The sequence below is a fragment of the Colobus angolensis genome, unplaced genomic scaffold (assembly GCF_000951035.1).
Source record: "Colobus angolensis palliatus isolate OR3802 unplaced genomic scaffold, Cang.pa_1.0 Scaffold231, whole genome shotgun sequence".
Classification (NCBI taxonomy): Eukaryota; Metazoa; Chordata; class Mammalia; order Primates; family Cercopithecidae; genus Colobus; species Colobus angolensis.
Window position 1 is genome coordinate 2,168,067 of NW_012115500.1, and position 16,623 is coordinate 2,184,689.

General features: G+C 34.3%; 1 protein-coding gene across 3 annotated transcripts in view; it reads right to left on the bottom strand.

Annotated features, from left to right (window-relative positions):
- Nucleotides 1-16,623, bottom strand: part of TRDN (triadin) — a 420,523-nt gene that overhangs the window by 307,582 nt on the left and 96,318 nt on the right. For 2 of the 3 annotated variants that reach the window (XM_011944454.1, XM_011944455.1), the window contains exon 5: nucleotides 10,721-10,780. In XM_011944454.1, the coding sequence (XP_011799844.1) occupies nucleotides 10,721-10,780 (60 nt within the window). Of the gene's footprint in view, nucleotides 1-8,931; nucleotides 9,544-10,720; nucleotides 10,781-16,623 lie in introns of those variants that run through there. The other variant, XM_011944456.1, reaches the window with a different exon arrangement.

The window sequence follows — 16,623 nt, forward strand, 5'->3', positions numbered from 1 at the left end:
GATGGATAAGCAGGTAAGCATTACACCTTTTCATTATTAACAACAACAACAAAAAATACTGTGAGGAGCATCATTACCTGTAATAAATTTTACTGATTTTTCTTTTAACGAATTCCTCTCATTTTCACATTTCTTGTGCTTTTTTGGTAGGTATTAGTGCTAAAATAGTCTATAGACTTTAAGTAGGTGAACATTGCAAACAGCTTCATAAAATTCATATATATTTATATTTTAATTTGTAATGTTTTATGAAAGAGCATGATAAACATTCATCTTAAACCCTTAAAAAAATTCCATTTCAGCCACCATTAAACAATAAGGCCAGATCTCTTGGTTAGTGTGTGTGTCTTTGTGTGTATGTTTCTTTTTTATTTTGGGTAGCTAATTTGTAGAAGTTCAGTTCCGTGGTAAGGCAAGATGATCTCTATGCTTTTTAAGAGACAATCATGAACTCCATAGAAATGCAATATTGAGTAAAAAATCTTCTTAAATATTATATTATCCATTTTTCCTAAAGGAAGAATTTATTATTTTAACTTTAATATAAGCATGTAATTTTGGAGCTGATAGGAATATAAGAGGTAACTACCCTGAACTTCTTTGTCCATGGATAACAAAATATGCTCATAAGAGTCCATGACAGACCAGGAAAAGAATGTAGTTATCTAATTGCTAAAACAGTACTCTTCCTTCAAAACTACACTGCTATGTCTGTCCCAGGTTCTGTGCAGACTGTAAACTTGTTCTCATGAGCCAAATTGTGCTGATAGAATTCTCCAAGCACATTATCTGTGATCTACCTTCCAATAGTGTACATACTTCTTTTTCATAATAAAAGTACTTTCATTTACCTATTAAAGTGAAGATGTGGCAAATTCCCCAAAGTTGTAAAGCGAATCTGATACTTATGCATTAAATCACAAAAGGTATTTTATAATTCTAAAATATTAGTTTTATTTTCAAATTCAATTTAACTGTATGGACAATTTCCCCTTCTCCTGGGGCTACATTGCCACAGTAAGAACTGCAATCACTTTCTCATAAGTGACCATTCACTGTGGACTCTGTGATGAATAGCTTTGTGCACACTCTTCTGGTTTCCTTGTCCAGGTTTATTTTTCATGATTGCCAGAGAGGGAAAGAAAATATGTTTTGTACTCTAAGGAGTTAATTAAGCTAAGAGAAGACAAAAGTAAAAGTTTATACAGTACAGGATGACAAAATGAATTTGTGGGCTTTAAGAGCATTTTTATAAGGGGCTTCAGGATATTTAAACACATTTTAATGTATTTGATTGCATTTTGACTTTTGAGCCTCACCATAAGCTAAATCCCTTATCAGCCTATGATTCCAATCCTGCAATTTGTTTCCCAAAAACTGAAGGAGTTCTAGACAAATCAGTGTTATTATTCTGAATCACTCTTTTTAAAAACATCCTTTCGATTTTTTTTTTTGTGCATGTCCTATTGTTATGGGTTGAATTGTGTATACCCAAAAATATATGTTGAAGTCATTACCCCCAGAACCTAAGAATGTGACTTTATTTGGAAATAAGGTTTTTATAGAGACAATCCAAGTTTAAGTCATGAGGCTAGTCCCTAATCCAATAGGACTGATGTCTTTATAAAAAGGGAAATTTGGGCACAGAAAAGGATATGCAGAGAGGGAATGTATATCCTGTGAAAAGACAGAGACACAGGGAGAGCATCATTTGAAGATGAAGGCAGGAATTGGAGAACTTCATCTACAAGGCCCAAAAGCTTGCCCACAATCCTCCAGAGGCCAGGAGAGAGGCATAGAACAGATTCTCTGTCACAGTCCTCAGAAAAAACTCATCCTGTGGAAACCTTGACTTTGGACTTCTAGTCTCAATAAGGTAATATTAAGTCTAATGCTAATAATAATAGTAATAATTAGACTTCTGTTGCAGCCCTTGAACCAAGTTCCCACCTGGTTCCTTGACGACTGACCTCAGCTTAGCTTTTGTGTCTTCCCTGTTAAGTTTCAGAGTCCACACCTGAACCACAAACCACTAATTCCTCCGAGGTCCTTCCAGAAAACTGCAGTCAGACTCACTCAATAACTGAGGTTGTCAAACCCCAAACTACGTCTCTCCTCCAGGACATCTCTGTGAAGTACTTACTACACAGTGGTATAATTGTGTATTTACTTTTTCAAATTTATCATTAACTGGATCTTATTCATCATGGAATTTGTAGTGTCCAGTATGGTATTTGGCACAAAGTAGGTACTGTGATAAGTGAATGTGTATTATCACCTAGTGACTGTGGCCACTTTTTCCATTCACACTATCTGCCTGCCAGGACACACCCTATTCCCACTGTCCGGCCCGCTCTGAAGCTGACCAAATGCTGGCTGTCCAGTATACATTTCTGTTAAGTAAACTTTTCCATTTTTGAGGTCACTTTTTCACCCAACCACCTGACAATAGAGGTGGATGTAGCAGAAACCTACTGTTTTGCCTGCCTACAGGCCGTCCTATGGTCTAGGAGCCTTCTTGGAAAAAGTTCACATATTTAGTTGTATGTTTACCACCAGGTTCCTGTCTTTTCTGATTTGATCTGTTCTGTAAGTAAATTGACATGTTTATTAGTTAAATAGAAGCCCAAATCTTATCTAATATCACCAATAAAACTCACGGTTGCAAAAAAATAAGGCAATATACAATAAACAACTACATGGGGTGGGGAAAGCTAGAGGAAAATTAGAAATACATTACTATTTTTCTCCAGATAATTGGATTGTGGGGGTGTGGTTCTTTTTTTTTTTTTTTTGCATTTTCCAAATCATCCATATTTATCTGCATTATTATAATTCTTGTTGTTTCAGTGTGGATGTTTTCAGATTACATATTACAGAAAGTTTTTGTTTTACTATGAAATTGTTTGTTACCATTAACCACATAAATTCAACTTAAATTACAATGGCTTAATTAAAGCTAAGTGGAAAGTTGTCTGTTGGAATGTCAAATGCAAAGTTTTCTGTAGGAATCCAGTAGAGATTAACAAAATAGAAGAATACTTCATTCACAAATTAAATCATTATTTCAATATTTATTGAGCATGTTGGGTACTCTGTTAGATGTTAGAATGATTTTTAATTTGATATAAGCACACACATTCAGAGCTGGTGAAAACCTGAGAGACTATGAGCCCGTATCCCTTTGTTCATGGATAAGGAAACAGAATCATAAAAGGGAGTGGCAAAGCTGACCTAGGACATACATGAAGACAAACGTAGTTCCCTCCCTCAGTTACTTAGATCAACATACACCCACAATTAAAATATGTTGTCAAAGTACTTGGAAGAGCAAAAGCTGGGGTGTAACAGCATGGACAAAGTGCTTAAATGTCCCCAGTGAAGAACAGCAGTGAGGACTTCTTACAGGAACTGATATTCCATATAAGAATCAAAGAAATAAGTGGGCTTTTGCCGAGGGACTACACAGGAAGGGCCTGATGGCTGGAGAGAAGAGAGCACACAAAAGCGCACAGTTATGAGACAGTGAAAATGCCTGCTTAGGGACTACTCAACAGCTCAGCCTGCCTGCAGTAGAGGGGGCATCAGTGGGGTCTGTAGTGCTAAGGGTGGCGGGGAGGAGTAGGTTGTATCTGTGGGAAAGCTTGGTAAGGAGGTAGCAGAACAGGGAAGATGTGATAAACTACAAAGCTGGAACATTGTAGGGGTAACAGTGATCATATAAGGAAGGTTTTATAAGCCAGGTTAGAAAATGTCACTTTTATCTCTTAGCACTGGGGCACCACCAAATGTATTTAAGCCCATAAATGACTGGATTAGCATGGACCTGAGGGGTTAATGCTGGGAAACTGGTTAAGAAGTCACTGTCACAATTTAATTGAGAGATGATTGTGGAGAAGATAGCAGTTTGAGAGGAGAGAAAGTAGACTAAATTATAGTAAAGAGGAGCCAAGTAGGTTGAGCTCTAGTGTTGAAAGAGACCAAGAGGTCTATGACAGGGACAAGCTTTGGCGTTGAAAGAGAACAAGAAGTCTACGGCAGGAACTAAAATTCAAATGCCTTCATAGATGAGGCAGGTAAATTAACAAGTACCCCAATGGTGAAAGAGGGAGTGGTGGAGACTGTGGTGAACAAAGAGTGCAGGCTCTACTTAAAGGCATCCAGTTGCTCGTTATCTAAAACACTGGCTCCTCAAAAGAAATCACCGTGGGATATACTTCAACTCTAAGCCATGAGTTCAACAGACAATGATTCTAGCTCTGACTACTCATTTGAATCATTAGGGCAGCTAGGTTCAAACCCTGGCATTACTTCCCAAACATTAATGGCCCCAGGATGGAGTCTGCACATGGATATATATTTTTAAAAGCTATCCTGGTGATCTAAACTGCAGTCGGGGTTGAGTACCGCCCCTGGCAACAATGGCTCCTAGATATTTAGCCTGAATAATTTGGGTGGACGGTGATGTCAGTTATTAGGACAAAGAATACAGACAGGTGAAGACATTTTCTGCAATAGATGTTAATATAGGCTTGAATATGTTAGATGAAAGAAGTCTTTTAGTTACCTGTGTAAAGTCAGGTGGGAATTTTATAGGAAGGCTCAGAGACTTTTTATATTCTATACCTTCAGCCTTTTCAAATATCGAAATTAATGAACCACATGGGCTCCTAAATTAGTTGATGGCTTAAATAAAATACTAAACGATTATCCAATTAAGAAAAAACTCAGGATATTCAAGACATTCTTAAGATTTTATTTAAGATATGTGCACATTAAAGATGCATTTTTAATGAGGAATTTATAATATCTTAAGGGAATGATGACACTACATTGTTCATACATAAACTGTGTCCTATTGTCAATGTGACTAAGCTCTTCACATATAGTAAGAAAAGCAAAACAAAAACAAAACAAAATTTTAAAACCACCAAAAAAACAAAAGAACTCATCTTGCTGCCTAAGGAAAAAGCAAAAATAGTAGTTATTCTGACTTGTTCTGATCGCCCAAATAATGAAAGTTTGAAATTTCAGAAATTTTCATAAACCTGTGATCCATAAGCATAGTGACTTTACATTTTACTGTTGCTATGTTCATACCTGAAGATATGCAAAAGTCTTTGCGATAATGCTATTTTTCTACCATGAACTGTAAACTTGGTAATATTTGCCATTTTGTGGTTTCTATCTTTAAGTACTTTTATCTTTCTATTCACAAACATAAAAAAATGGCTCAACATCAGTAATCATCAGAGAAATGCAACTCACAGCCACATTGAGATATCATTTTACACCATTCAGAATGACTCCTATTAAAAAGTCAAAAACAACAGATGTCATGGATGCATAAAGTAGGGAACACTTATACACTGTTAGTGGCAATGTAAATTTGTTCAACTTCTATGGAAAACAGCATGGGGCTATCTCAAAGAACTAAATATAAAACTACCATTTGACCCAGCAATGCCACTATGAGGTATCTGCTCCAAGGAAAAAAAAATCATTATATAAAAAAGACACCTGCACTCACATGTTGATCACAGCACTATTCACAGTAGCAAAGTCATGGAACCAACCTAAGCATCCATCAGTGGATGATTGGGTAAAGAAAATATGATATATATACACCATGGAATACTATGCAGTCATAAAAAAAAGAATGGAATTACGTCCTCTGCAGCAACATGGATAGAGTGGGAGGCCATTATCCTAAGTGAACTAACTCAGAAAGAGAAAATCAAATCAAATACTGCATGTTCTCACTTACAATGGGTACACATGGACATAAAGATGGAAATAACAGACACTAGGGATCCCCAAATGGGGGAGATTAGAATGGGAACTGAGGCTTGAAAAATTACCTATTGAGTATTATGCTGAATATTTGGGTGATGGTTGTACTAGAAGAGCTCAATTTCCATCATTATGCAACATACCCAAGTAACAAACATGTGCATGTATCCCTTGAATCTAAAACGTTTTTTTAAAACTTGTATTTTTGTATTTAATTATCAGTCCCTCTAAACTCTGACTGGCATGCATGCTTGTCAAGATTCTTTTCTAAATGGTGCCTTTAATTAATCCTTTGACTCCAGGATGCTGTTTAAGTAATTAGATCTGGTGATTTGAAGTTTATTTACTGAAGACAGTGTAATAGGCTAAATAATAGTCCTCTAAAACATGGCTACATTCTACTTTCTGGAATCTGTGAATGTTTTATACATGTATACACACACATAAATATATAACATATATATAATAGATATATAACATACACACACACACACACATATAAATACGGACTTTGCAACGTGATTAAGTCAAGGATCTTGAAATGGTGAGAGTATCTTGGGTTATTCAGGTGGGCCCAGTTTGTGGTAATTTGTTACGGCAGCCACAGAAAACTAGTACACCTATGACAAGCCATCTGACCTGTCTACCGAGATAAGTACTGCCACATCTCATTTCTCAGTTGTGTTAAGACTGAAAATAATGGAAAGGAGATTTAAAGGTGCATACAGTCTATACATCTTTTATATGGTGTCTACTCTACAGGTAAGCTATTAGAATTAGGTAAGCCCACACCAGGCTCCATGGCACACAGACTGATGGGAAGGGAACAGAGATGGTATCTAGGAACTGGTAGATATCTGCAAACGCAAGCAGATCAGTGAGGTCAACCAGCAGGAAGCAAGGTCCTAATCACAGGGTTTCAGAGACAAATTCCAGATCCTATGGCTATGAGCAAATTCTGGTGCTACAGTCTCAGCAGGCACCAAAGAACAAAAAGAAAAAAGAAAATTGGATATAGGATGTAGTGGAAAAACCACATGTTCTTATGTTAGAGATAACAGGCAAAAATGTTGCTCTGCAAATTACTAAACTTGACACAATGATTGAGTCCAGCTAAACCTACGTATTCTTAGTTTAAATGGAATTATATCTACCGTGCTAGATTGTTCTATGAAGTGAAATATTAGACATAAAAAATTATATACAGTATTTGGTCCATAGTAGATAACGCTCATACAATATGAATTTTTTAAGAAGGGAACCACAAATATAGAACTGACAAGGCAGTAAAAGTAGTTTAGTGTTGTGTTACAGGAACTTGGGATGACACATCTTATATTTGTTCAGCCTATGATCAGACAGATATCAAATGATACTAAAGATAGAGAAAAAAAGGAATTCAGATAACAAACCTGTAAGAGACCTCACTTATCCAGTTAGAGGTGGTTAAGATGATTCATTAATTAGCTGATAGTTACTGTTTAAAATTAGTCAATAATTCTTTCAAGAATTTCATATATACATTTCATAATTATTTAATCCTTATGACAAACCATTTTACAGATGAGGAAATAAAGGCAAAGAAAGATTAATTATCTTGCCCGAGGACACATAGCCAGAAGTTATCAAATTTGGATTCTAACCCAGATAATTTAATTAAAGACCTTTCTAAAAGTAAGAAAAGTTATGGTAACATCACCCTTTATGAAAATCATACCCTGTGCTCTTAGTTTATTTATTAGAATATCTGAGTATTTACCGTGGGTAAAGGAAATGTTCTTCAATAATCATGACTAGAACCTTTTATTTATGACAGATAACAGTCTCTCTAATTCTCTGCAATTAGTGTGTATCTATCTTCTTATTTAAAACATCTGCGGGCAGAGTTATTTATGATTACAAAGGATCCTCAGACTGTTGACAGCTAGAGAAGACTGGTTAACATTTCTTATTATTTAACACGTGGACCTACATCTAACCATGGGTATCCATTGTTGGATATAGCTTTAAATATGATTGTATTCTGCAAGATCATTTTGACCAACAAAAACTTTAATTTGAAACCATCACCCTAATGTGGAATCTTGTACGTTCTTGTAGGTAACTTGTACTAGAGCGCTCTGCTTCATACTCACAACTACTCCATTGCGGTTAACTCATTCTGCCTGTTCCCCAGGACCATTTATATGAGTCACAATTTAGTTAATGATATTTAGTAACCCAAAAAATTCTTCTAAGCAAATGCAATGTTCTGCTATATTACTATATAAATTCAATACAAGGTCATAAATACATACAGTATTCTGATTATATTTATAAAATAAAATAAATTTCTACCTCTTTTATGAGGAAAAAATCCAAGGTTAATTTAGTTCAAGGTAAACCTTAACTAACATGTCAGAGCTTATGCCCTAAAACCACAATAAGTATTCATTGCCTGGTTATCATTTAAAAGGCATATTCTTTAGCTCCATACACTGCTGCATTCTTCCCTGAGGAAAATATCAAACAAAATAAACAGAGGGACAAAGTAGAAATAAGTTAGCTTGATATGATAAATTAAAATTTCTTAATGTGGATGCCTATAAAAGTAATTAATTTTTATAGAAAAGGAGTCAGAATTGAAACTCATTATTTGACACTATAAAATCAATTAGTTAGCATATTAATATGGAATTGTTTTAGGAATATATATCTGTGGGATTACATACTCTGCGTGTGGGTTTTTTTTTTTTTTGTATCCCACTTGATGAGTAAATTATATAGGTGTAAACTCCCAAGACTCTCCCAGTGAGTTCCATGCTACTAAAAACTTTCAGAATATCATATTGTCCCTTGAAGGAAAAAAAAATATATAGAGAAATAGAATGTGATCTAGCTTCCACCATAATGAAAATCTTTTGTCTCCCCACAAACACACCACCTTGAGCATAATGAATCTTTACACTCAAGTATTTATTGACTCTTTTGTAATCATCACAGACTACTACTACCTTTCAGATACTATATCTTTTCTTCTAAGGGTTCAAAATGCTCTGATAATAATTTAAATTCCTAACTATCTGTCACATACAACCATAACTGACATGGAACATGGCATACAGAAAACAGTATTTATCTATATACAAGAGTAGTTGCAAAACAAAACACTTATTTTCACTGAACTATTTGAGAATAAAAAGCGGGCATTAGTTTACCTCATTTACAGATAGGAAACTAAGCAATAAAGTGAAATCTTTTGTTCATATTCACACAGAAAAACTGTGGAAAAAATAAGCTATCTCTGATTTCCAGCTCAATGTGGAACAACTGAAGCTCTACTTTCACTTTCTTGAGAAATAGTGACTTTTACAAAACATATTTGGTCTACTCAAGAAATATATTCAGGTTAATAATCTCCAGCTCAGTCTTTGAGAAATTTATTTTAAACTTCAGCCAAATTCACTGTTTTAATTATGGAAGACTTGCTAGTTTAATAAACCCACTCTACAGCCCACTGCTCAAAGTCTTTGACATCAGAATTCTAATATAGCCAGGTCCAAAATGCAAATGGTGCCATCTGCATTACTACCTCCACTCCAGCAGCACTGTTATTAAATTAATAGCACAGTCTGCAAGAAAAAAAACAGCAGGGACTCAAATGATGTGGAACCAGTTGAGTTTCTGTTTAACCTTCAGCAGACAGAAACACTGAGACAGTTCAGTCATGGTTCACTTAGTCAATCCGTACTCAAGAGCTGTGTCCAACTTCTATGACCAAAGGAATTAAGAACCAAAAAAAAGAAAGAGAACAGTAAGAAGACATTAGTTTCCTAAGTACAAATATAAATAGGTTTCAACTGAGTGAGCTTCAGTGTTCTGATTGTTGAAGAATTGGCTGACCAATCTAGAATGAATTCAAACATTAGGATTAAAGACATAATATCTGTAGAATGATTTGAGCCCTTCACAAAAAGGAAGTACATGAAGTATATTTTAAAAACAGCAGCAACAACATGGCATTGTATTAATATAAACTCACATGCTAGTATAATTTAATTGGTACTTTTGTTATTTGAAAATTTACTATCTGCAACTGTGGCATTTACTACAAATAATTTTGCATTAGCTGGTTTATGACATAGCAAATACTGGATAAAATTCCATTTTTATCTCAGAAACAAATTATCTTATTTTCCGTCTGCACTATACAAATACAGTTATTATGAAATCTTTATTTTTGCCCTGGCTCATTCAAAATCATGTGAAACTGACCATTGGGAAAACCTGGGCATGCTTAGAGAATATATTTGCGAACGTCTTGCTTCCTATTAGTTTCTTTAAAGTTTTATGACTATCTCTGTCACCCACAGAAAAGTTATGCTTATAAGATGAGCAAGACAATGCTGGCCTTTCTTAATATGCTTCTGCTGCAAGATTGCTGTAACTGGATTTAGTTCAGTTGAAAGTGATATTCACTATCATGTTGTCACTGTCCATCTACCTCTTGAAGCTGTGCAGGAGAGCCATGGGGCTTTCTTATATGACCTCTGCCATGAGGTCATATAATGACTCTGCATTTCTGCACCAAAGATTGTAAAGACAGAAGGAATTCAGGTTAAAACAAAAATAAACTCTGACTTGTTACAGTAGCTTCTTAAAGAAAAAGAAATATTTCCTCAGTAAGTCAACATATATTTGAGCTACTCTCTTAGTAATTGTAACTAATTTTAAAAAGTTACATATTTTGAAGTTACTTTGATTCCAATTATAAAGTATTATTTATGTTATTTATACATTTATAACTGAAATTCACTAGGAGTAAATGTACTTATTTAATTTCAAAAATGTTACAAAAAACACTAAACATGAAAATTTTTCTTTCTCCCATGTGAATACACAAAAATGTATCTTTAAATGAAGAATAAACATAAAATTAAACATTTACCTTTAGTTTGTATTTTCCTTTCAGGTCTCTCTTGTTTTTCAGTCTTATCTTTGTGGATTTCTAAGAAAAAATAGAATTCATAATTTTAAAACTCTGAAAATGTATAAAATCTAAGCCATAGCTATGACGTAAACTTCATAAACCTACCACAAAGTTTAAATTATTATACAGTCACTAACAAATTTATTGGAATCTAAAAGAGTCTTTGTAACATATTGCTAAACAAATCACTTATTTATAGAAATAAGGGAAAAAATTGAGTTATCTCAAAATTAGAGTTATTTGGAAAAGCTTAAGCATTTAATAGACAGAGCTATGTTGTCACCATTTTCAGTGCTAAAATTGGTCACAAACTATAATTATGTTTTATTTCAATTACTCTCAATACAAATTAAGACTCCTTAATAAGAATGTCATTTATATTTAGGAAGATTTAGTTTTTACATATTAAATTAAGAATTTGTGAAATGAACTGTAACAACTATCTAATAGGAAATACATCTCAGAAGTATTGACTCTGAGCTATGTTTATAATCAGCATTTGGCATTACATTTAACCAATAATCACTGTAAGCAGATATGACACATTTCATAGAATAAGTTAGTTGTACGTTTTTTTCTAAACATCAGGTTTTAGTAAATATATTCAATTTTCTGCTAGCTTCAATATACATACATTGCCAAGGCTAAGAAAATAGAGTTAATTCTGAATTTGCAGTTAATTTGGATAGATGTAAATTTGAGATTAGAGTTTACAAATATGATTACTACCTTTGAAAAGTGACTTAATTTTAAATATCATGTTTTTTCTTAGAAAAATGCTAATGAGGTTTACTTATTTATTTATCACAACTTTATTCCACAGATGGTCTGAGATGGTGTTAATTACTGTACACATTTTAAATTCTCCATTTGTAAATTTGCATTTGCATTTTTGTAATTTTTCCAAAAGTCTACTAAATTAAGATCAACCATAGAAACACCCTAAATATCTTCAGAAAAGACAGCCACTAGCTTTCATTCACCTGTTAAGGAGGTAAACACCATTGTGAAGATTTTCTTCCTAATTTTCCTCATTAATCAGTCATCTTGCTATTTACAGGGTCACTAATCAACTCTTATCTCAACTCTGACTTTGAATATGGTGATGAGATATGAACAGGTAAGGCACTCATTCTTATCTCTGAAAACAATTCTCCAAAATGCAAGGAAATATCTCCAAATGATATCGGAAATGTCCATCTTCCTGCCTCTCTCACCATTTTGTTTATTTCTTCTCTAGTCTCCAAATTTTACTCTGCAGCAGGGTTTCTTACCTCAACACTATTGACTTTTTGAATTGGGTGAAGCATTATTTGGGGGAGGGGCTATTTTTTTGCAGTTTAGGATATTCAGCATCATTCCTAGCCTCTACCTTTTAGATGCCAGTAAACCCCATATCCACCTCCCAATCTTGACCATGAAACATGTCCAGAGACTTTGCCAAATGTCTCCTATAGGGCAAAATGAACCCTAGCTGAGAACCACTGCTCTAAACTTACATGATAACCAGAGTAATCACTATCGCTGTCCAGACCTATACTATCCAATGCAGTAGCCATTAGACATGTGTGCATATTAAGGACATGATACATGGTTAATCCAAATTGAGATGTGATATAAGTGTAAAATATACACTAGATTATGAAGACTTAGAATAAAATATAAGTAAAATATCTCATTAATAATTTCTATGTGAACTACATTTTGAAATGATATTTTGGTCATATTGGGTGTGATGGTTTTATTAATGGTGCAGTTTGGCTAGGCTATTATCCCAACTTATTTTATTGAACTCTACTAACCTAGAGTTGCTTGCAGGTATATTGCAGTTGCAATTAAAATCACTAATTGGTTGACTTTAAGTAAGATGATTTTGCAGATTTTGTATAATTTGGACGGGCTTCTCTGATTTCTTTGGAAAGCCTTAAAAACAGGCCTGAGATTGACCAGGGCAAAAGGAGAAATTCTGCCTCTGAATGACAACTTTGGTTGACAACTTTGGTTGAGCTTCTAGGCTCAACTTGCCTGTGATCCTCCCTTCCTGACTTCCTGTCATACGAGTAAAAAAAATGTATAGCCAGTTACCAACATTTGCGTAAGTCAATTCCTTGTAATAATTTTTTTAAAAGTATAAAAGTATCTCCAAAATATTCTATTGGTTCTACTTCTGTTTAATCCCTGACTGATACATTGAATTAAATAAGATATATTATTAAAGTTAATTTTATATTTTTCTTTTTACTATTTTAAATGTGGCTACTAGAAAATTTTAAATTACATATGTGGCTCCTATTATATTACTACTAGACAGGTCTAATGCAGGTCTAATCCCAGGGGGAGCAAAGGACCTATATAAAACTTTAGGTCATCCACAGAGACAAACTGATTTCAAATGAACTGAAAAAACAAACTTGATATTCTCTCCTGTCAATACTGTTTTGCTTGCTCCCTCCTCTCCAAACCAACAGATGCTATGAAGAAGACTGGTGCTTTGTTTAATTCAGGTCCATAAAGCAAGCAAAATATCAAAGATTTAGAATGATCTTTGGATATACTAAGGGAGTTTGCCTTTAAGAGATCATACCTTACTCCTAGTAGGTATTAACTGGAATACAGAGATGGCATGAAATTTTTAAAATTGAAAAAATGCATGGAATGCTACATTCACCACATAATGGGGAGGCCTTAAAATTGTCACTTAGAATAATGTTTTTTGTAGAGGTAGGGGTGTGTGCATATGTGTGTGTATACTCGTGTGTCTTCCGTAGACATCAGCTGACCATTCAAAAGAATAAAGAAGGGATTCTGGAGCTCACATGGGAGAGTAAGACGTGAATTAGACTCTAACATAGAATCTGGTGCCGAAGGCCACCTTGCCTGAAAAATCCTGTCGAATCTCCCAGTCTAACTTAGATTTTGGAGAAAAGACTAGACCAGAGTGGTGGTGGTTTTGGGGACTAGAAGGACAGTCCTTGTTGATCATAGTAGGGTTTCCTATGAGGTAGGTGTAAATTTGCACATCAGAAAACAGGTGAAAGAAGTACTAGCAGGAGCTACCTTGCTCCTCTTAGCTCTTGTGTACTCAGTCATGTCCTGACAAAGGGAATGAGTGCTAGGTAGTAGCAATAATTGAAATGAGCTAGGGACCACCCTGAACAACAACAACAACAAAAGACAAATCTCAAAAAGACTAGGGTCAAGACCACCACTCAGGTGAAGGGAAAGGCCAGGGTAAATATATTATCTCCCTTTCCCAAATACATGAAAGGGAGGTAACTTTAAAGTGAAAGGCAAATACTTGCATGTTGGATACACTTCATTATAAGCTTTACTAAAGCAAAAACAAAAATGAATAAAGGAAAATTCGACTGAAAAAATAGTAATTTATTTCAGAACAGTTATTTTTTACTCTGTGGTAAGTAGAGTAGATACAACCTAGTTCTGCAACTTAGATCTCACAGGTAAAGCCTCATTTTTTACTTTCCTTATTCTGCACTTCAGCCTTAGAACAAACTAAGACAACCTCACTGCTCTGGGCAGATGTAGGCAGTTTTCTTGTAAACAGAGGTCACCCATTCTTAAAAAGATACACACACAGTAAAGTCTCTACAGCTCACAACAAAGTATACAAACTTACATAGGCAGATTTTTGTTTTACAGGTACATTATTGACTATTTTTTTAGCTGAAATGTTAATATTTCTACAGAGGCAAGCATACATAAACACAGCTGAACTAGTAAAGACATACACCCACCTACATTTCTTTGCTCAGGAAGACAAAAAATTATTTCTGATGATTCAGACTTAAAAGGAAATTAAATGCTTCTCTGCATATTTTATTGCAACTTTGCATTTTCTTTAGGGACTGGATTCCATCACTGGTGTCACTGACTGTGGATATCTGATGTCAGAAGAATCCAGTAAAGCCTCCACATGGTATGCCAGTTCTGTCGCCTTACACTTTAGCCAGGAAATGATGACCATTCAAACTCCTGTCCAATTCAGTAACCTGTTACTAACTTAGACTTTGGAAAGATATTTTTCTCATAAGAAGGCAATGCCTGATTTGTTACCTTCAATTGCTCTTTCCAGCTAAGGCTATATTTGTATAAATTGGAAAAATCAAATTTAAAAGATTCAAGTCATTAAAGGTGGAAATTTATTGTCTCACAATCTTCAAATAAAATTAAATTTTCTATATTATGTTATTACTAGCTTCTGGCTATTTAATAATTTGCAAAGATAGGTGAATGTCTCCACTTAATATAACATGAAATAATGTATAATAGCATAAAACTTTACTTAAACATCATGACACTTTTTGAGGACCAGTTCACTTAAACCTGAACCAAACCTGGATACAAGAGACTTAGAAGAAAGGCAAGGCAGTCATTATTCACCTCCACATATATGTCCTTTGCAATTAGGTGGATGTCCAATGTCTCTGAAAAGGTGTTAAGTCTCAGCACCAGATGCTAGTTGGAATCATAAGCCACATTTGTAACCGGTACGTCTTGAAAAATGTTTTGTATCTTAGAAAGCACAAAGGTCAAAGTATCTTAATCCACGTGTGAGTCTGCCCATAAATTCTTAAAGATAGGAGTTTCTATTTGAATTTTGAGAAGGGGAGAAGGGAAAAAGACATGGGAAAAAAAGTTACAATTATCTTAATGTGTTAGGAGGCAACAAAGGGAGATCCCTTTATTCTACTGAGTCACTGGCAGCTTTGCCTAATAAGAAAGAATTAGTACTCCACTAAAGTTGCCGGTGTTAGTAACAGTTTCAGGGACACTGAAGGATTTAAGAGAAGGGCAAATTAATTTCAAAGAACGTAGGAAGTGTATTTCTACTTCTTTTACTACTCCTGACTTTGCCCTAACACTTTTCTGGCAGCTGGCAGGGAGGTATGAGTGAAGATAAGTGGAGGAAAAGGTAGTATCTCCTCTTAGATTCTTACCACTATTCATCTCTCATTCCAAGACTAAAAGCTTTTGAAATTCAAAGAAAACATTATCATACTAGGCTTAAATGCATTTATAACTTTATTTCATTAAGGAACTCAGAGAATTTAAACTCTGACTTTCATGGTTTATCATTCAACGGCAATAGCAATGCTATTGCAAATAGCAATGCAATAGCAATGCTATAGCAGTGTAATAGCAAAACACAGACTGGTTTTTCAAAGTACAATGTCAAACAGAGGAGGAGTTATAATAATTTATTATGCTGCTGAGAATAAATAAAAACTAGTCATATTTTTAGATTGTTCTTTATTTCATGATTCCAATGATCTGTAAAGAATTATTTTAATTATTTTAATAATCATCATCTGAAAGATGTTATAAATCTATAGTATACCAACATAATTAAAATATGCATTTTGATAGGAAAATGTAGACATAGATAAAACTATTAAAAGATCTATACAAAAATATTTGCATCTCTGACATCCATTAAAATACAGCTTAATGTTGAAGATAATTAACACTGGAGTCAATCTACTCTATTCAAATCTGATTTCCATACTTACTAGCTGTGTGAACTTCATTTCCTCATCCATAAAATAAGATTAACAGTAGTATCTACCAGATAGGATTATATGGGGATTAAAATAAGTTAAAATGTAAAACATTTAGAGCATCATTTGTGTCAAGTAAGCATCATGTGAATGCCAGCTATTATTATTACTTGTCTCTCTTTCTCACTAAAGAACTAAATTTGATGAGGGCAAGAATTATGTCTGTTTTGTTCCACATTAAATTTTCAATGCCTAACATGATGACTAGAATATACTAGACACTTGAGAAATGCATACTACTTGAAAAAATATTCAACCATGATTACAGGTTATCAATTCTTG